This window comes from Tympanuchus pallidicinctus, unplaced genomic scaffold (genome assembly GCF_026119805.1).
Source record: "Tympanuchus pallidicinctus isolate F22 unplaced genomic scaffold, pur_lepc_1.0 scaffold34, whole genome shotgun sequence".
In the NCBI taxonomy this organism is placed as follows: Eukaryota; Metazoa; Chordata; class Aves; order Galliformes; family Phasianidae; genus Tympanuchus; species Tympanuchus pallidicinctus.
This window is the reverse complement of record NW_026294752.1, coordinates 2,423,023-2,445,060: the sequence shown is the minus strand read 5'-3', so window position 1 is coordinate 2,445,060 and position 22,038 is coordinate 2,423,023. Positions and strand designations below refer to the sequence as shown.

Below are 22,038 nucleotides of genomic sequence, written 5' to 3'. Positions count from 1 at the left end.
CACAATCACATAAGTTAGGCAAAATTAAAAAAAAAAATAAAAAAAAAAAGAAAAAAGAAAAAGATAGAAATGGCTGATTCAGACCTGTGAGCAGGAAATGTTGGTTCTACTACTAGATTCATCGTCTTTTGTGATTGGGTTTTTAGTTATTTTCCCAAAGAGCTGTTCCACTTGGTTGCTAACTAAACATTACTTTTTAATTAACAACTTCTACATTGAAATTTGTCCTTTTTTATCACTACAAAGACACATATGCTGCAACACTGCATACTGTTTAAGCAATTATGTTGCTTAAGAACCAGGTTTGCATTTCATATTGGAAACTTAATTTTTAATAGTGTTGATGTTTTTGATTAGGTAATTTATCCACTTTCATTTAAGATCTTCATCAAAGCTCTATCTGGTAATGCAAGTAATTAGTTATTTAGCAGTATTAGTAGTTTTATTTGAAAACAACAAACCCAGTATTTTTGGTAGCTAGAGAAAGCCATAACTGATTTGGTTGGACAGTTAAGAAAGAAAAGGAGAGTTAAACTGAACACTGAGAAACCACTTTTACACTGATTTCAAAAGGAAGCACTACTATGAAAAAAAACCAACAACAACAAACCCACACTGATTTTACAGTCGTTTTGTCTTTCCAGATTTTAGGCCATCACAGCTTACACAGCTACATTTTATTCAGATTAGAAGATACTTAATCTTTTCTGACTCTCTGTTGCCTCAGTGATAAGTAACCATGCTGCTTGAACAGTGCTAGCTGAAAAACCAAAATGAAGAAAATAACCTTTGTACCCACCTGCAGAAGAATTAACCTGGTTTCATGCTTGAAAGCATGCTGGATCTACTCAATATTTCAAGCAACTCTTGATACAGAAAGCATGTTTTACATGTTTTTTTTGGATATTCAGGCTAAAGTTATTTTTTAGACTTCATAAGCTTCATTCTCAATACAATTTCAAGCAGTTATTGCCATACAATTGCAATAAATACAATTATTCAAGCAGCACGTGTTCAGAAAATGTCTTCTGTTTCTTTTAAACATCCTGTTTCATGTGTTGAAAACACCAGTAATCTTTATTTACTAAGCAATCAACGAGGGCTGCCTTACCTCAGATGAGAACTAGACCTTATTTCTAGCTAACATCAGAACAGATGTTGCACAGATCATTAGCTTTCCAGCTTGCACTTAAACACTGACATTTATTGAATCCAGGCTGTATAATAGGACAGGAACTGCAGTCCCAAACCAGCCGTACTGTCAGCTGAGGTCTGCCTTTTCCTGGATTGTTTAACATTTTAGCACAGAAAGGCTGTCAGCTCAACTGCCTTGGAAACACGAAAGAGGCAGAGGTCATCTCTCAGATAACTGAGCTTGGGATGTTAATGCACATCTCCAAAATCCACCTGAGATAGATTAGCAGCCAGTGCAGACTATGCAGCAGGGACACGCCATAGCCTTTGCACAAATCCCTGCTCAAACAAGCAGAACACTGGCTGCTGTACTCTGCACCTGCTGCTTTTTCTAAGGCAGAAAGGGGCTGAATTAACCTGATTTCTCAAGATTAGTGCATTTATGTCTTTCAAAGAAGGGTGTGCTAGCTTTCAGGAAAGCTGCAAAGCTTTCCCATCCCGTAAGCAAGACAGAACTTGAGCATGTGAGAGCTGTGAGTTCATAGAGCTGTAGGTTCATAACTTCACTTGGAGAGTGGGCCAAATTCCCTACTGTTGTACGTTCACTGACGTCAGTGGGGGAAGGTCAGCAGGAAATGCAGTGCAGAGGCCGACAGGCATACTGGCACGCTATGCAACTTTCCAGCCAGTGTTAAGTTATCCCGAAGCATAAAGCAACTGTCACGAGGGTCATGAAAACGCTCATGGTGACAAAATACTTACTGACTGACCCACATGCAGAGTTAGCCATGAGCTAAGAAAAGCAGATATCTGTCAGCTGTGTTGCAAGAAAAATAATCCTGAAAGAAGAAACAGTTCTGTACCTCATAAATACATGGCAGTTGTATTTACAAGGACTACTTAGAGACAGGCCAGCCAGGGAAATGCTTAAGCCATCCACTAGTTCCACCTGCTGGAATTAGTTCAAAATCTCACTCTACACTGAGCTTTACAGACACTCTCATTACTTGCAAATTGCTAAGAGGGTAAACATGGATGGTGTATGGAGTTCTGTCCTCTCTTAACTATAGCATTTTTTTTTTTATTTAGAGAGGAAGAAAGATCATTCAGACAAGACGCTTATCCCATCATAAACTGAAACAGGCTTTGTAGGAGCTCAGCAAAATCTGCAGTGAAACCAGTGGTCCAAGTGAGCCTTGATTCTTAACTGCCCAGATATATAGTTCTACAGATCATTATTCTATATACGTGCAACAACAAAAAAGGTAATTCATTATGAACAAAGGTAGGTCAGGATATTTCTCTATGTGGTCATCTTTTCCCTGGTTCTCCCTAGTCTTCTCATTTGCCTATAAAGGCAGAACAGACTTCATGGAAAAAACAGGAAAATGTGAGTGAAAAGAAAGGAACAAAGTGTTCTATCGCCATCCCCACCCACTAGGAAACATACAGAGACTGGTAACTTCTCTATATCAGACAAGTCAGACAATTCTTACACTGCAGCTCTAGCATGCTTTGGCACTTTTCAACTTCAGCTTGCTTGAAAAGGAAATGACCATCTGCATGAAGTCCACAGTAATCAAAATGAAGAGTTTCCAGCAAAATTCAACAACATTCTGTGCACTGAGTGGGTACTTAATTCTCGCTATGGCACTCTCATAAAATATTTAGAAACATATTCTTTAGCAAGGTCACCAATAAAATGCTACTTTATAGCAAGGTTATTGTTAACGTGTAATAAAACAGAGATCTAATTCAGTATTATAAATTGCAGTATCGGAAGAGTTTTCTGCAAGGAAATCATACAGCAGTGGCTGGACAAAATAATAAGTAATCCTGGCTGCTGGATTCTCACTCTCACAGTCTGACAGACTGCTGAAACATAAAGGAAAACGAACAAACAAACACAAAACAAGATACGGAAAACAGACTGATGACCCATTCAGAAAAAATCAATGTCAGTACTCCAAGATAGACATTAATCAAGAGCAGACCTCTCTGTAGCATCAGAATGCTTAAAATGTGTCATTTTCTCTTAACCTTCAGCTAGTAGCACGTAACTACAGCATTACAGTGCTACAAGCTACATATTATGACTACTCCACTGGGTTTTCAAATAGTAATATATTTCCAACCTTTAAACAAGGGTTACTGTTCAACATACATCTACAATGTGTACTGTTAAACAAAAAAAATCCTACCTCTGAAAACCTTTTCTGGATGCAAAAAAAAGGCTTTTCAATCTAAGGCACAGGAAATGCATAAATGCATTACGAACCCATTCCCACATTCAGACATCAGGAAATAACTTTTAAAACATTCTTGTGCCCTCCCACAGACATTGCTTGGTTATGGCTCTTCTTTACCATGATTGCTACAGGAAATACTCTCAGGTCTCTTTTGCTTGTAACGCTCTAAAACCAGTATTAACATATTCTATTTCCACAAGAGAAAGGATGTAGACATCCTACAGATGATACCCAAACAGGCTGTCTCATCTGGCTGCTATAACCATTACTCACTTCTTGTTTGCAGTCTGAAAATGGACAGTCATTCTAGAATAATTCTTATCCTTCTGCTCTTCTCTGGTGGCAGAGGTAACAGTGAGGTCTCCAAAGAGGTCAATCAGCCAAGTCAGTCGGGCAATTCCACTGAAAGCTGGGAACCCTGCTTTTGTTTCATCGAGGACACTGCCTGGTGCAATAGCAACAGAGAAACTTGTGAAATGGAAAATAATAATGCGTGCTGCACAGTAAAGGCTGAAGAATTGAAGTATTGCAGGCTTGGAGAGCAGAGTGTAGAAGGGCCAGCAGTGGATGAACTGAGTAGCAAGTCAACAAATATGACTGACCTTGAAATGGATTTGTTGGAGTGCTGTGACAGAGAACACTGCACGAAGCACACGTGCAATAAGCCTTAAGGATGTGCTGAGGAAAGAAGGGTATATGTGGATTCACACAGAGAAAGAAATGCACAAAAATCTCTCCCATCACTTCCATCACTAGTGTGGAATGCTTAAAGTCTCCATTGGAAATATGGACATGTCCTCAGAGCTCAAATTGATACTAGGATGAGGGAGCTAGTTGATACCACCAAAGCACACGAGAGGTGAAGAAACGGTCCACCCCTTGAAAGGTACAGGCTTGCCTTCTTCGCAAGTGGTAGCAGAAAGAGAATAGAAAATAGGTCACAAGTGACAACTAGTAAGGCAAGTGTTTTCCAGACCTTTCTGTAATTTCAAGGAAATATCAAGAGGTGATATTTGTGCGTCACGTCAATTTATAGGCAGACTGTCATATAAAAAGTCTGGTCTGGAAGGGCTGGATTCCTGTGGTGCAAGCCAACAAATCTGGCTGAACTTCCACACAACTACTGACCTGTGAAATGTAACGTTCCCTTCACTAAGTCTTTCCCAGCCACTTCCTTTTTCAGCTGCTTGTATTCTTCAGTCAGAAGTTCAATATGCTCCACGTGGAGGACTTTACCTGTCATTAATAAATAAATAAACAAATCAGGCCAGATTAAATAAGAACTTTCTGTATGAAACACATCTGAACAGTAAAGGCTTCACCAGCCACCAGTGGGAGCTCACTTAAAAATGCTCTCACAAATGGCTTGCAAAATTTTGTTAGGAGGAAAAGAAAATGCAGGCCCTATGTTGAGGCATCTGCTTGGGTTTGTGATTTTCAGGAGATAACAAATGCAGTGACTACAGTAACAGTATCCACTGTGCTCAACAGAAACTCTGCAATGAAACCCAAAACCCAACTACAGCTGAAAAATCAGACTTCAAGTAAAAGATGGGTGAATTCTTGTCCTCCTTCCCCTCATGCTTCCCGATCTGCATTGTTCTTCCCAGAGTAATAGGAAAGAAGACAAAGCAAAAAAACATAGTGCAATACTTAGACCCAGTTTGTAACAATATGATAAAAACTACCTCTTCCACTGTAATTAATTGGACTATTCTGGAAAAAAATGCCATCTAATAAAAATTAAATCTGGCTCTCATTAAATATCTTTTTTTTTTTTTTTTGGTAGGTTTTCAAGGGAGTTGATTTAAGCTGCTGAAATTAGTTGCTGCTGCTTCAAGAGCAGAGGTATAAATTTTGCTCAACAGGAACCCATTTTGCTAGCAACAAGGCAGCAAGTTGGTGTCAGAATAAGGAAAGCACAAAGCAGAAATCCTGTACCTTCAGTATTTTAGGACAAAAGTCACAAGGGATGTTTTTAAGAAGTGGAAATATAAACAGTGCAGCCTATCCAAATTATTTGGACTCTAATTCTGCCAGCACTGTTCTTTTTCTTGAGTCCATTTACTGGCCTCAGCTGAACTGCCACCTTCTCATCCATGGTACTGCAGGGATGGGGCCACAGGCTTTCTGCAGTTAAAAACATCTTGCCTGGGGACAAACTTTCTTTCAAACAGGGATGTCTTGCTGGACTGCAAAAGCATAAGCAGCTGTGTGTGACCAGCAAGTCACAAATATTAGAAGCTAGAGGAGTTGTTTCCAGCTTTATTTTCAGGGAAAAGACAGGGAGGTGTAGCCCTAAGGCTACATTTATTAAATGTCCTACTATCACTGTGACGGAACTTCTCTTTAACAGCACCTTACCCTTAGCTTTGACATCTGTTTATTTATTTTCCCATTGGCACACATCTTAAATCCTAGGCTGACATCTCTGAGACAGGCGTACTGCCTTGCATTCTGTAATTAATGGAGGGTCCTGCCTTTGGATTTGATGCCTTTAGTGCTATTCAGTAGGTAGTGCTGTTTGCAGCACTGAGAAGAAACTCCATTACCTTTTTGCTCAGCCATCTCCCAGAGCTCATGGGCTGCCTTAGCAGACAAAGCCATTGGGTACTCAACAAGGACATGTTTTCCAGCTTCTAAAAACATTCTGAAAGGGATACAAGATCAGTCTTTAAAAAGTATACTGTCATAATCATTTCTCACCATGCTAGCTGATCCTCATCGACATGAGGCAGCAGTGCGCGCCTGCAGCCCGGAAGGCCAGCTGTGTTCTGGGCTGCATGAAAAAGGGGCAGCCAGCAGGGAGAGGGAGGTGATCGTCCCCCTCTGCTTGGCATATTAGGAGGAAGTTTTTCAGCCAGAGGGTGGCGAGGCACTGGAACAGACTGGCCAAGGAGGCTGCCCCATCCCTGCAGGCATTCAGTGGATGTGGCTCTGGGCAGCCTGGTCTGGTGGCAACACTGCCCTCAGCAGGGGGGTTGAAACTAGATGATCTTTGAGGTCCTTTTCAACTCCAGTTATTCTATGGTTCTATGAACCCATTACATGGCTCATGTGGTACTTCAGGGAAGTCACAGTCATTACTTCAGGTTTCTGTCTCTCCTCAGGTGTCCACATGTTCTCCTGCAACAGCTGTACATTGACTCTTTATGCTCCTAAATTTATATGGAAGGTGGAGGCAAGGGAAAACAACAGAAAAAGCAATACAAAATACCTGATGGTTTCTTCGTGGCTTTTGTTCTCTGTGCTGATAAAGGCTGCATGAATCTCTTTGCTTCTTAGAGCATCTTCCAGGCTAATCTGCTTGGCTTCATTAATATTGCCAAAACTTCTCCTGTGTATTTTGCATAAATACAACCAGAGCATAATTATTTCAGTCCTTTCTTCCCAATTGCATGTTCTGCAGCAGCACTTAGAAACTGTTGCTGAGATAACCACTGAGATAAACAAAGGCAGAGCAAAGGAAGTTTGTGATCCAGGAAGGGCAAAGCACTTACAGAAAGAAGTGGAACACAAAAAAGAACAAAACAGATGGGTCAGTGCGCAGGTGGGGATATCAGTAGACACCATCCATCTGTTGAAACATATTTTTAGAAGCATCATACCAAAGGAGCAGTTTTATTTATAAGAGTAATTTGAGGGAGGACAGTGTTCCTGCTGGAGAACTACTCCCAGTGTTGGCCACATGGTCCAAAGCACCTGAGTTGGCAGGACAACACGCAATGCAATGGACAAAACAAACAGTTGGCTGTGATGGCACGTGACCTGCAACACATGCACCATGCCAGTACTAAGGCAAAGGCTCTCCTGGTCAACACACTGAGCATGTCTCCACCTCAAAACAAAACGTGCGCCAACAGCAAATGCCCCTCACATGAGTAAACAGAGCATACAGCTTGGCTGAGTTATGGTAGATGACACTGAGGATGAGGATAGGCCATAGTCAGGTCTTGAAAAGAAAGACAGGCAATGCTTCTGTATTTGGAATGCAAAGAGAAAGGCAGTACATATGTACAAGCAAGCGGCCTGTGAACTGTGCATTTCAACAGAATTGTTTCTCAATAGAAGTAGTGGAAATCCGATCTTTAGTGTGGTTCCAGAGTAGCTGTAGCCCTAACAAAGGCATCAGAGAACCAGGACTGCATTTGGCAGGGAGATAAATTGGATGACCTACTGGGTCCTTTCAGTCTCAAACAACCTGACTACATGACTTAAATATAGCTGGAAAAAAACACTCACAGTCTGAGACCCACACATGTACCTTGTGACTGTTTAAAACCTCCATGCTTTATGCATGGAGGTTATGCAGCAGAGTCCAGCAGGAATACTAAGATGGAAGTATATGTATAGCATTTCCATTAAATTTCTGTTGCTCCAGACTGGCAAGAAAAAAAATAACATTGCTCTCTGAAAGGCAGCCTTACTGTAGGTACTAAATCATGGGAGTTTATTTAAAGTTACAGTATCTGGTTTAAAAAAATAAGAAGTAAATGATGAAATTGCAGTGTGAAGAGCTTTACAACAAATATTTTCATAAAACTTTATCTTCAATACACTTTTAAAATTTGTAAACCTCGTGTTTTGTAAACATTTCTGAAAGTTTTATACAGACAGACTTGAGCTCATTAGTATAAATATTGCATGTCTGTACATCCTGCACCTACAGAAGATTTAACCCAGACAGAACTGCATTTATCACGCAAATTCTGTGGCAAGAAGGTCTCTTACTTTTTATTTTAAAGAGAGTCCCTTCTGCAAGGTATCTCAACAGGTTAGCCTGTTTGTTCTCTCCTGCAAAGCTTTCTGTACTCATTTCCTAGCTGACACTCAGAATGACAGACACGTTTGCATTAATTTTCCCTTTGCAGACAGCATTAAGAGAAATATAAAATTTCTGATATTCACTCCCTGTCCCCACCAAATTATAGTCCTCCAAATTAAAAGACATGTACACCAGAAGAAAGAAACATTACAATACACAGATTACACATTAAGAAGAAACGTCTAACCTGGACACAAATCCAAGGAGCTTCAGATGCTCTGAAGGGCTAGAAGGCATTGGATTCATCAAATCTCGAATCCGTGCTAAGCCAGCAATTCCAACTCCGACCACCACAGTCCCAAACATTCTGTTAATCTGACTAGAGGAAAAAAGAAAAACACAACATTTTTTTCATTTAAGAGAGAGAGAGAGAGAGGCAGCTCTGGGGCGGAGGGAGGGAACTGGGAGGATGGATTATTCCTTAACTCTGCTTTCATAAAGCCAAACCTTATTCAGATGTCAGCAAGTAGCTAGCAGAAATGTGATGCAATAGGCTACTGAGTTCACTCAAATCCCTTTGAAATGTGTTCAACTGGTTCATCACATCACAGAACTAGTCTTAAGACCTGTATTTAATAGCTAGCATATCACAGCTCCATCACAGAGTCCTTCCTTTCCATGAATGGATGGCAGACTTTAAAAGTGAGACATTTTTCTATTTATATAATAACTTCCTTTCTGGAAAGAAGCCAAAAGGTTCTGCAAATCCAGCAGTTCTACATAAAGCCGGCTGACTTTCTGAGAGTATGCAATACAGCCTGTCCTGGGCTGCCATATGGCCAGTAACTGCACAGCAGCACAGCCAAAGTATTCTTAGACAGAAAGCAGAGAACATTAATCTTGTCTTCCCTGATGTAAATGATGGCATGTCCTACACTGCCAAGATGCAACCAAACATCTGATAACTTGGTCTAGACGTTTGACATTTCCACACATGAAGAAAGCTCTGTGATCTCTTTAACGACAAGCAGGCATGTCTTAAAGATTTATATCTCCCAAGTGCATTTCCCTACCACAACAACATCACAGGGAGGGTGAGCAGGGCAGTACTTTCACAGGCCAGTCCACTGGTGATGAACTCTGTGTTCTGATTTGCCATCGATGTGTTGAAGCTGAAGTCAAGTACAAACCTCAAATAACTGTTCATCTACCACAAGGACAAGTAATGCTTTGTAAAGTAATTCTAAAATTTACGGGAAAAAAACAGCTTTAAAACAATCCAAGTCAGCCTCTCTGCTTTTTTTGTTTGATTGGGTTCTTTTTTTTTTTGTTAATTTCATCCAACTACAGCTTCCCTTCAAACCCTGCTTCTTCTTTTCTGGTGTCCCTCCCTCCACTGCCCTGTGTAGCCCTCTGCTATTTCACTATTCATCTCCAAAAAACACATGGCTTCAGCTCCCCTATACCCTCCCATCAGAAAGCCATCACTGCTCCCATAGGCAGCAGTAATATCCATCTTTATCATGGCCATCATTAAAGCTCTTCCTTGGACTCCTTGTATTCAGTACATTTCTTTGCACCATGGAACACAAAACTGAACAAAGCTCTGCAGCTGTAGCTATGTCCTTTCTAATGCAGTCCAGAACACTGCAGACCTTTGCAAGAAGAGGACAATATGGACTGAGGTTCAGCTTGTTCACCACCTTCTGCAAGATCCTCTCTGATGTTCCAGCCAGGAACTGGTGCACAGGGTTATTCCATTCTAGGCACAGCTCTCTACACTTGCCTTTACTGAAATTCATGATGTTCCTGTGCTGCTTCTTCAGCATGCCCAGACCCCTCTAACAAGCAGCTCTTTTTACTGGTTACCAATCACTCCCCAGTTTGATTTTACTCATAGAATGGCTGAAGGTGCACTCAATCCCATCATCCAGGTGGGTTAGTAACGATATTAAATACTATTTGCCATGATATCCCTTGAGGGATGTCACTAACTGACAGTGCAAATTTGATGGATATTGCCATCTGACTTTATGTCACAGATCATGAACATTTTGAGCCAGTTTTCCACACACCATACAGCTTGTGCTCAGTCCACACCTCACCAATTTGGTCATAAGAATACTACAGAAGATCACATCAAAGGCCATGCTAGAGTCAAACTTAAGAACTATTCACCATTTTCTTCTTGTCAACAGCACCAGTCATCTCATCACAGAAGGTGACTGGGTTGGTCAGGCACTATTTGCCTTCAATAAATCCAGTAGTAGCTGTTCACAAACATCTTCTTGTACCTTACATACTTGCGTGTCTTCCAGGAGGATTTGCTCCATTGCATTCCCAGTGACCATGGTGAGGGTAACCACCCTACAGCTCCCACGATACTCACTCTTCCTGCCTTGAAAACAAGGCAAACACTTGCCTTTTTGCCTCACAGTAACATCAGATGTCAGAGGCTGCTGTACATTCAGTGAGCAAAAGAGCTTCATCATCGTCCATCTCTGCTGTGGGTAATGATAACAGAATGGCCAGGGTTGGAAGGGACCTCAAGGACCATGAATCTCCAACCCCCTGCCACATGCAGGGCCACCAACCTCCACTGATGTATTACCACAGACTGTTCGTCGGTTCAGAAACCTGGGAGGCCTGAGAGCAGACTGATGAAAGTCAAGGCATAAAAGGCGCTGAACACTTTCAATTTCCACTTGCCTCTGGCCCAATGGAACAGCAGGCCCACGTTTAGTCTTGATGCCACAGAAGTCCTTCCTGTTGCTAGTTTAAGCGCCAGCCTTCCCAGCTTCAACACTGTAATTCTGGTGCTCTCTGTGTCTCTCCTAGGAAGTCCTCCCTGATATCTGCCTCCATGTACTTTCTTTGCGTACCTGAGGTCAGTCAGATGGTTCCTGCTGATCCACACCAGCTGAATTGTGAGAACAGCTTTCCCATATTGTGAGAACAGCCTTTTCCCGTAACTTCAGTGGATACAAACTGAAGGACAAGATGCCTGCATACGTCAGCTCAACAAGAGAATGCAGAGTCTGTGGAAACTCACTGCTAAACAATTATAAGAAAGAATAGATGCCCTGTTGTTGAAGTGAAACAGATACTTAGCTCAACACAACACCAATATGAGCTGCTTCGGGTTACCTCCCCTAAAAGGTTGGAACTTCACAGCAAGGTAAACTACTAGCCTTCATCCACTGACTGCCAGAGTCCCCCACCACATTTTTAAGACGTATGCTCAAGAGAGTGGGACAATGTTAATGATTTCTTGGAATTCTGACCCATTTTCTTGGAATGTAATGAATATGGGTACATGATGTCTTTAAATACGTACCTATTGCTTTTCTTGGCTGTGTGAGTTTGGAGATATCCCCCTTGCACCCAGTGCCGTAATAAACATACCTGCTTTACAACCTTATGTGTGTTACAGTGTTTGATTTCACGTCACAGCATTCTGCCACATTTGGCTTGCTCTACACCAGAGTACTTGTGCTCTCTGCCCTCCAAGGCAGCCTCCCATGAGATCTTGTCAAGTACATCCATAAATATCCCAAAACCACTCTTCTGAAACTTATGGTTGTCATTCTTTAAATTCTGATTCATAAAGGATGCCAGTATAGACCAGAACCAAGTCAATGGAGGCTTAGTAGTCCTGCTGGAGAACAGTAAATCAAGGCCTTATTTTCAGATATTTTCTAGGTTGTGGGAGTTTTAAGCTGTTTCTATTTGCCTACTGCTCTTAGTGGGACTAATGGTTGCATGGCAGACAAATTCCCCTGAACTCCTACAGCCACCCTGTTTCCAAGAACTGCTGTATCTGTTGGTGAGATGCTAACACCAGTTTCATCTAAGTAAAGAAGATGAGGGAGCTGTCTTCTTTCCACCACCACGAATAAGGAACATTTCACCAAATACCAGTGTTTCTGCATCTCCTTTGAAGAGCTCTCCCGCTTTCATCTGGGGAACAACTTCTGACCTCCCAAAAAGTGAAATCTGAGAGAGTCAAGATGATTTCCACCAAAGAACAAAAGCTGTTACTAAGCAACCTGTTGCCATGGCACCTAGCTGCAAGGCACAGTTAGCAGGCTCCCAAGGTTTTCCAGGTTAAGACAGCATTCACACAGACAGAGACAGCTACTACATGCATACTGCAGAGCTTTGCTTATGTGCGCAGCCAAGAGAAAAATCACGGTGTCTGCTCCCCTGCTGACATTTTTTATTACCCTCATTTTGCTCACACAGTGTATTGGGAAACTGCTTAGAGAGAAAGGTAAATTGGATGTTTTGTTTTCACCTACGAAAGCAGAATAAGGAATATTCACCTAAGAGCCCAGATGACTATATGAATATTTACTCATTATTTCGAACTTTTATGCTAGGACAACAACTACAGTTATCTTTCAATTACAGAGCTGATGAAAGAGGAAGCCCAAACCATGAACTGCTGTGTCTGCCTTTCATGCCTTCTTCTTAAAACCTGTGATCTCAGTTAAAGCTTTGACAAGGCTGCTGAACCTTGTAGTAGTGGGGGGTGGGAAATAAAAAGTAGTGATACAACAGTACATTAGCCAGCACCCAAGGGTCCAACATCCAGGAGACCAGCATGACACAAAAGTTAACCTGAGAACAGCATCTAGCTGAAGAGGCTCATTTATGCCACACAGATGTATCATAACCCCATCACCCTCCTGCTCTCTGTTGAGCTTTCTGTGCTTGTGCTGCTTGTTTCCTCCACTGGATAGCTGTAAACAGCTCTGCAGCAAAATGTGTTCTCTATGCATTCTTAGGAAATTCAGTAGTAAAAGGAATATTCAGCAACAGAACTGGCAATGGAGCATGTCTGAAAGGATTGGTCACACAGCAAATGCATTCCTCCCTGGTGCAATCAGAGCAGGACTTCAGCCTTTACATCTCAAAAAGCTTTCTAGTGCTCACACAGGTAAGCTTTACCTCCATTTGGTGCAACATCACTAAGGCCATGCAAAACTAATGCACAGGCATGATAAAAAGACAGACCTTAATTTATTGCCCTAATCATGAAATATTTTTAATGCCATATATACACTCTACCGGTAACAGGTTCCTTCCCTTATCACATACCAAGTGTTTCAATAAAGCTTCACACATTTCCTGCAGTTTTCAAAGTCTCATTCCCACAAGTACAAATGAGTGACTCACATTAGAAATCAAAATATTTTGCAATCAATTTCACCTGCAGCAGCACTATCACCAATAACACTGATGTGAGAAGCCTTCCTGGAGCAATTCCAATCCAATCTTTCTTAGCATACTACTTCAAATGACTGCCACTCTTCTGCTACACATACCAAGAGAAGCAGAAACCTTGCATACCAGCACTTAATCTGAATACGCTGCCAAGAAGGTTAGCAAAACTTTGCACATTCAATAGCTGAAACACTCGATTCCCACAGTTATTGAATGGTAATTGTTAGTTTCTCCAATGTCCCCTTCTGTAGAAGTCATATCCTTGCTTACATTAAATCTCTATCTCTCCACAGCTAGAGTCCTCACATGTTGTCACTTACCCCTACCACTTAAAAACACAGAATGCAACCACTAGCAGTAGATAGAGATATTATACACCATCATACATACAGTGGCCTGGTGATTGTATTCTGCTACTGCTAAGAGGAACAGGAAGAGAAGGAATTCCTCCATTCAGATGGCCAGCAACTGGGGAGACTGGGATGCAGGGGCTGTTACCGGACCGACTGAACACCCGAGCCCAGCCGCCAGAGGGATCCACTGGTAGATCACATCCTGCTCAACCAGAGAAGTCAGCAGGAGGAGGGTGCTGATGCTACGTTCATACAAGTGCCCCGAGCGCCCATGATCTATGGGGCCAGCCACACACACGTCCGTATATGGTGTGTGTTTGTGCTCCGTGTGAATGTGCTGGCTGGGAATACATTTTCATCCACACTACTGGTTGGACCTCAGAGCATGGAGCTGCAGCAGCCTCATCCCTCCCAGACTTTCAGATCCAGCCCCATATATTCCCCTAATATAACCCAGATTTGTTTGAGGAAGTTCTCCAGAGTTTATTTTGCAGCAGACTTGTGGATTAGACAGATAATGTTTTCTCTATTATGGCAGTAAAGCCTAGAGAAGGGGTTCTGGCACCTTTCTCAGCAAAGATTTTTAGGGGAACACCAGACAGCGGGAGTCACTGTAAAAATGACAAGTTGAGACACTGAGGATCCTTCCAGAGCTACATCTCTAATTTTGAACACGCAGAGTCCTGAAGGTGCTGTAGTTGAGATGTTGGTTACATTTTATTGCTGGCACCAACACATTTTACTCCCATACTGCAAGACACATCTGCCTGGAGCAGAAAAAGCAGAAGTTGAACAGTATGGCTTTTGTTGATGTAGTTTAGAAAAGAGAAGAACAACACAAATACTCCCATTTAGCACATTTTTTAAAAGCATAAATACCCTTTGTTGTAGAGGGAACTACTTAAACACTTCAGTCTTTGTATGTCCTAAAGCCTAGCTTCGTAAATACAAAATACATACAAAGAGTATATACAAATTAGAAGTAAACCTGGCATGGGTCTCTTCCATCAGTCCTAACTAAAGACAGAACTTGAAACAAAAAAGAATGAAACAGAATGGAGATGAAGAAAATAGTTGTTTGAATACCATGCTAGAGCAGCAGTTTGTGGTTTTGCTCTGCCTTTGCTGCAACCTTGAGATAATACCCTTCTGCAAGAAAAAGATTATCAAAAAGGCAACGCCTAGCACTCTATCACTGTTACTTCTCTTCTAGAACACAGAAAATGAGAGCCAAAGATAAGTAACCGCAGAAACCTGTCAGACCCATTTACCATCCTTTACCATCCATCCACATGTTTCAGAAGAAAACAACAGCATCTCCCAGTAGCTTCAGAGCTGTCCTCGAGCTGCTTATAACAGTCTTACCAACCCTCCCCAAGCATTTGTCCTTTGCTAGCACCCCTTTTTTTGGCTAGCACATCTCAGTCCACAACTTCCTGGCAGGTACACAGAGCCTGGTAGGTGAGTTAAAACTTTGAGCACCAGCTCTCACAGAGGTTTACCATCAGACAACAGTCTCTCACCCTGACTGGCCCTACTACACCTTGGAATAGCCTGAGTAAGCTTCTATTCCTGGCTTTCAAATACAAACATCTGCATGCTTTTACAATTACAGGCACTTGTCCAGGCTTTCCGATGAAATTCTGTTTTTCCAGCTGGCTTCCAAAGCTGAAGTTGATATGATTAGATTGAGATCTAGCCAGCCATTCATTGTGTTACAGATGCCCAACAAACACCTTCACTGAAAAATGAAACTTAACAATAAATGACCACTTATAACCAATATATCAATACAGACCAATGTCTCCAGCATAACTGAGTGGAAAAATTTTACTAAAACATACTTGTTGCAGCCTAACTCCACCAACTCCAGAGTCCACGGCTGCCCTCGCTCACATCCCGGAAAGGCTGCACTCTACATCCTGCAATTCCATACAGGCAGTAAGAACTTTTCATAAAACTCATAAAACTGTGAGAGGAACTGTGAGAAGCTGAAGATCCGTTTTTAATACATCACGTCTTCCACCCTGTGGAAGACTGAAATCAGAAGTGCTGTGAAATGCCATGTGTGAGCATGAATAATCATCTTGTCCTGTTGCTTTTCTCCATCCCTAGTGAGCCTTTGCGGTTCAGATTTGGTCAGAAGAGTCAGAAGAGAAACAAAACAAAGCAAAATAACACTTCTGAGGCACAGTCCCAGAGAAAAACATACAAAGAAACCAAGTCCTTCTTGGCCTGGCTTGTTTTGTTTGAAAATCCGCCCTGGGATACTGGGATACTGTACTATTTCAGTGAGGAGGTGGGGGGAATAATGGTGATTTGTGGGTCCAGTTTCAGTGGTGGTCCTTGCCTAGCGTACATGCTTTGCAAGAGACAACTGATTTCTACAGGTGACAGCAGATGGCCAAGCTCCTTTTGAATATATCTGCACTGCCAGCACGGAAACTGGCCAGGAAAGAACTGAGCTCACCTTTCAGCACTCCAAAAAAAAAGCTAAGAGGAAGAAATGAAGGGATCCAGTTTTGATTTAATAAAAAATATACTATTCAAAAAAGCTCTTGAAATTTCCAGGAAATACTCTGGAGAGAATTAGAGTATTGTGAAACTTCTGTGTGGGTGAATAAGCAATCCCACATAAGAGCTATTAGTTAACCAAAGGGCTGTGGTTAATTAGTACATGAGTAAAGGAAAGAGCCACAAACAATCCCAAAGAAGTTATTTTGGGCTTTAGCATGCTATAACAATATTTGAAAGTGAATTTATAACCATTAAGTGAATGGTTATCGAAAGAGAAAAGAATGTTTTAATAGACAAGTGTCAATTTCTTTAAAGCCCAAGTTTAGATGAGGATTCAGAAGAATGAGATGCAGAATGGAGCTATCAGCAATTCACAGATCCTGTTTTTTCCATGGGATCAAACAATATTATTGCTACAATTCAAGGCTGTGACAGAACACAGCCTGGAGAAAACAGGTCCCAGTAAATTCTAACTCAAATAAAATATGTGACTCTAGTGAATGATCTCCTTTTCCTCAAAATGCATTCTCCAATCCTTGTCTGCTTAACACCTGTGCAGGCACTAAATTCAGATGCTTTCCCTGGTTTCCAAGCAGAACAGAATAAGGCCACCAAGATCTCTGCACAGCCACGCAGCTGCGGAGGCACAGGAAAGCTCAATTTCCAGGCCGTTCTCACTTTTTCCCAGAAGTTCTCCTGGTGACCTAAAGCAAGCAAACCAGATCCTTTTCCCTGTCAGTCCGCCCAGTTCCAAAGCAAGGGAAATCTCTCTCTACTGCAAAGCATCTTTGGGCCTTCTGATGATAAATGCAATACACTAAACAGGTGTTACTACAACCTGTGTTCTTCCTCTTTGCAGTAGGAAACCCCACACAGATTAGGCATCTAGAAAAGGTGGGTATAACCACATTTTGTGTTCAAATATCCATTCCAAACAATACAATATAAAGTACAACAAACATTTCACATTTCTTTTTTCTTGCTGTTAAATTCAACTGAAGCCCTAGCCCTACAAGTAATTAACTATATGCATGCTTAGCTTTAATCATGACTAATCCCATTGATAAATGAGAATACTTATAGAATTACATGAGGAAATAAGAGATTTCACAGTAACATTAGCGGGCACAAGAACAAAGCACGTACGCAGCCACAAGTATGTTCTTTTAATATCTTTATGAACTCAACCCAAAATATGATACCTATCTTCCGGTCCACAGAAGGTCACTGCATTCCAGCTCTGTGAAAGGCTGGCTTATTTTGGGAATCGCCCCCACCCAAAAATAAATAAATAGATTAAAAAGACAGATAGAGATAAATAAAATATAGCACTCCTGCTAGAAGCTACCTGCAGTCACCACAAAGATACTGCTTGCCATGGCTGACGAAACCTGTTTTATGAGCATTCCAGCTCATAAGACAGGGGCCTGCCCTGTGCTCTCTGCAGAGTACACAACACTGTCTGAACGTTGTCTGAAGCTGGCCAGAAAACTGTAGTTGGTCAGACAAATTAATTTTTTTGCTAACTTCCTCTTCTCCTAACCCGGAAAAGTGTTTAAATTCTCTAAAATAAGTTGACATTGATTGAAAATTTATTACTAGATTAACTTCTAAAGTAGACAATGCAATATAGTAATAATAAAAAATAATTTATACAGTGGCTAGTAGCTCCACCATTGTATCAGTCTACCCCTTTTCAACAGGGCCTGAAAAATGCAATCAAAGCTCTCAATTCCCATTAAATTTTGGAAAGCTATCAACAACAGCAATTGCTTCACTGCAGGGAAAAAACAGCTCCTGAATTAGAAGCAAGAACCAAGGTTACTCAAATTCCTGATACTTTTACAGCCCAATATATTTCATGCTATTGACCATCATAGAACTCAAGAACTGCCACTAGCCAGCCACTAAGCTCTTCTCACATGAACAGTCAGTCTGCAATTTTGTCTTTTAGCAGTCAAGCAGTCCTCACTTGCTACTCCTCTTACGAATATCCTAAGAAACTGAAAAAAATCTTTATCAGCCACTAGAGGGAGTGCCTGGTATCATACCAATTAAAAAAAAAAAAAAAAAAAGTTAATTAAAACGTTTTATATAAAGACTATAGGAACCCTATAAAGTACTTTTCCAAAGTACTTCAACTTTCCAGAAAATCTTATGTAGTTTCAGAAAGACAATGCCTTGTGTTTAACTGCACACATTTCAAAAGTGAATTGTTCATCTCATCCAACTTCTAAGTCTACCCCTTCAAATCCTGAGGTTTCTAAAATGAGAGAGGCAGTTTTATATAACGAGTAGCTGAATTACTCAGAAGTTTTAGTTTTCATGTACAGTCAGATAGCTTTGAGCATCTCTAAACCTGAACACGTGTTAACCCAAAGCTTGAAGCTACAAAAAAAAAACAATGCACAAAAAGGTCTCAACTTACAGCTGTGTACTCACAGATTTACCATCACCAGAATCACAGTCTCAAAGGGACCTAAAAACAGCCGTCAGCAAAAGAGAAGATTCCAACTCGATCCCCTCCAGCTACACTAATATTCAAAAAACATCAAAAGGGAAATGAGGACATACCTTAACACACAGGTCAGGTACCTCCGTTCACTGAGCAGGAATATGCGTGATGAATACAAAACCCACTAAAACTGATAACCTGACTTGATGTTTTGGGTCCACGCAGCAACATTTGATGAAGAAGGATGTAGGATGGATTGTGCCAGTGTTCTAGGGGCATTTCAGGTTCAACATACTCTGTTAAATCTTGCTGGACAGCAATTGCTGAGGCTGCTGGCGGCATCTACAAAACTCGTGACCTTATCCAAAATCTCAGTACGTCTGCATCTAAAATTGGTGAGTTGGCTTAAAAGAATGCTTTACTTTTCCCAATCTGCCTTCAAAGGTGTTCAGTGGTGTTAGCGAAGCTAATGGCCTTCTCAGAAGAATATTTTAGAAACACAGCCTACCCAAAAACCTAATCCAAAAATATCTATTAGATGTGCACCAGTAATTTATTCTAACCACTGTGGTTCAATAGCTGGATAATACCTTGTTGATGGCAGGATTGGTGCATTTGCCTAGTTTTGCAGTGACCAGTTGCAGTAAGAGTTGAAGACTCCTTCAGTAATTGCTTAACCAAACAAACCTTAATGGTTACTTCTCCTGGGTTATCAGCACCTTTGTGCTTCTTTAGGAGTTCAGCAGTTCAGCAGCATCCTGCACAGGTGGACTTCACCTCTCATATTTTAAAAACAGGAATACTTTGTTTCTGGTATTATGGGCCCTTAAAGCCGGGAAGCTACTGGTCAACTGATGTGGATGGCAGTAAACTGGACCAGCACTTTCTCTGAAAAGCGTTCTCTCAACTGAGTCCATGAGTGGAAGAAAACTGCCATCTGGCATTTAGGAAAAATAAAGTGAGCCTTCAAAATTGAGCCTCCTTTGTGTAGCCAGCAGGGAATAAAGACAGTTCTCCATTTCTGCCTCCTTGGCAAGGCAGCATCTTTTCCGGTGGAGTCTATTAGAAAAAGCAGGTTCAGAGCAGCCAAAGAAATATGTTCTCACATTCCCTGCTCAGAGTGCAAGAGATCCATAGTTCTTCTCTCCCTGTGACAAAAGGCCATGACATCCAGTCAATCTAAGTCTATTTTAAAAGATCAGCTTGACATTTTTATGGTTCTTCTATGTTTTCCTTGCATCAATACTGTAAATATCATTACAGCAGGCAGGCTGTCACCAGGCCCAACCCAGGAAGGACTGGGTTGGAAACACAGATTGTGAGAATATTGTTATTTTTAAGCAGTAATCAGAGTCAGGCAAACGGCTGTTTATTTTGGAAAGACTTACTGAACAACCCTCAGTCTTAAGGCCTCTTTTCAAATGCCAGACATAATAAAAGTAGATAATGTGTCTTATTTTTGTAAATACTGGGCTAAATGCAAGGATGGCTGTTCACTCTGGCTTTGGCTAGGACAGAGTTTATTTTCTTCACATTGTTTGCTATGATGCAATGTTTTGGCTTCAGGAGAACAACGTTGATACCACACAATGTTATAGTTGTTGATGAACAGTGCTGTACAGAGCCAAAGACTTCTAAGCTTCTTGTACTGCCAGTGAGGGGGCTGGAGGAGCATGAGGATTAGGAAAGGGACAGAACCGGGACAGCTGATCTAAACTGGCCAAAGTTCTATACCATGTTGTGTAATGTAAAAGCTATAGAACTGAGGAGAGTTGGCCAGGGGGCAGACACTGCTCAAGGATTGGCTGGGCATGGGTTGTCAGGTGGTGAGCAACTGTGTTGTGCATCACATTTTGTAAAATATATGCATATGACAAGAGTAATTAACATAACAGTAATTAACTGTTAGCAGTAATAAAAGTAATTGACTGTTATTCCTCACTTCTTTTCCTGTGTTAGTAAAAATCTTTTTACCTATTCTTTTCCCCATCCCACTGGGATGATGGGTAGGAGAAAGGCTATATGGCTGACAGGTTAAGCCACAAAACGATTCCATTTCACAGTGCAAGTAAGCTAGACTTCAAAAATCAAAGTTTTGCTCAGCTGCTGCCATTAGAGAATGTTACAAATTCCAGACAAAAAACATATTTTCCAAAGCAAATATTTCTAGCAGTTTCTGATATCAATGAACCTAAGACATCTCGCTGTTTTTAAGATGCTGCACTCAAATGGCAAATGCAGGCACTGAGAATTTAGGGGAAAAAAAACCCCAAAAACAAACAAAAAAAACCCCCAACAAACAACACAAAACAACAACACCATTCTGTTTTACACTGGAAACCAAGACTGAAAGAAGACAAAGTCCATAGTTACTGCCAATGACTGAACGGTACCATTTCAGTTCACAGCCTTGTCACTTAACTGTGAAGTGTCACTGGTGTAGATTTTTATCCTTTTCTGCTAATTCCTCACAGATTTTTGCCTCTATAGAGTCATTGCTTTAGAAGAGAACACAGGTCAAGAGTTAATTTGCCTTCTCCATCCATATCTTATGAATCTGATCTGATGGGGACAAAAATCTCAGTCCTATACAAATCTCTTCCTGTCATTAGGTCTAAATACAGATAGGGATTTATACAGATATGTTAATCACTCTCCCAACCACACACAATTCTGCCTGAGAAAAATTAACTAATAACTCTGAGAATAAGTTTGAACAAGCCTCTGTGGTCTCTAAATGCCTAACTAAATGTCAGACTAACCCATCTTCTGTTGCTAATCTGTGGCAGAGCATGCACTTAATAAAAACTAAATGCTGCCTAGAAACAAAAGGTTCACAAGACTTTACAGCTTTTATCATAGCTAAATCCTTCCACAGTGTTTCAGCTGGAACGACTGTGCTCTTGGCTCTTCCCCCCACAAACTGTACTACTTCTCTCTTTCTTATTTAGGGATTTTGGGATGATTTAATAATTCTATATTCTCTCTGGAAGCTTTCATTTGCTTTGTTCCTCATGGAACAAAGGAAGCAGTAAGACAATAAAGATGCTGTCTCCACATTTCACTAAGAAGGAAAAGTAATAAACACAGCAACATTACTTGAGCCATGAGAATGGCTTTCTTTATAAGCAAGCACAGGACAGCCTCTAATTTAGCATTCAGGATAGTTACTATAACATAGCAGGAACACCAGTTGCCCGAGCCAGGGTCTTAAAAAGTTTATAACTCTATACTAACAAGAAAGAGGAAAAAAAACCACCCACAGACTTCTTTTATTCAGTTGAACTTCTGTTGTCAAAGCTCAGTTCTATTTAACATGCTGAATTTCACACATCT

The 22,038-nt window shown here is 41.1% G+C and overlaps 1 protein-coding gene across 2 annotated transcripts in view; it reads right to left on the bottom strand.

Moving 5' to 3' along the window:
- The window catches only part of BLVRA (biliverdin reductase A), a 28,530-nt gene that overhangs the window by 3,540 nt on the left and 2,952 nt on the right, over positions 1-22,038 (bottom strand). Inside the window, exons 1-6 of one of the 2 annotated variants that reach the window (XM_052699017.1) lie at positions 8,656-8,802; positions 8,396-8,527; positions 6,601-6,720; positions 5,936-6,033; positions 4,512-4,619; positions 3,657-3,828 (exon numbers count right to left, since the gene is read on the bottom strand). In XM_052699017.1, coding sequence (XP_052554977.1) covers positions 3,657-3,828; positions 4,512-4,619; positions 5,936-6,033; positions 6,601-6,720; positions 8,396-8,514 — 617 coding nt within the window. In that variant the 5' untranslated portion in view covers positions 8,515-8,527; positions 8,656-8,802. Of the gene's footprint in view, positions 1-3,656; positions 3,829-4,511; positions 4,620-5,935; positions 6,034-6,600; positions 6,721-8,395; positions 8,528-8,655; positions 8,803-22,038 lie in introns of those variants that run through there. The other variant, XM_052699016.1, reaches the window with a different exon arrangement.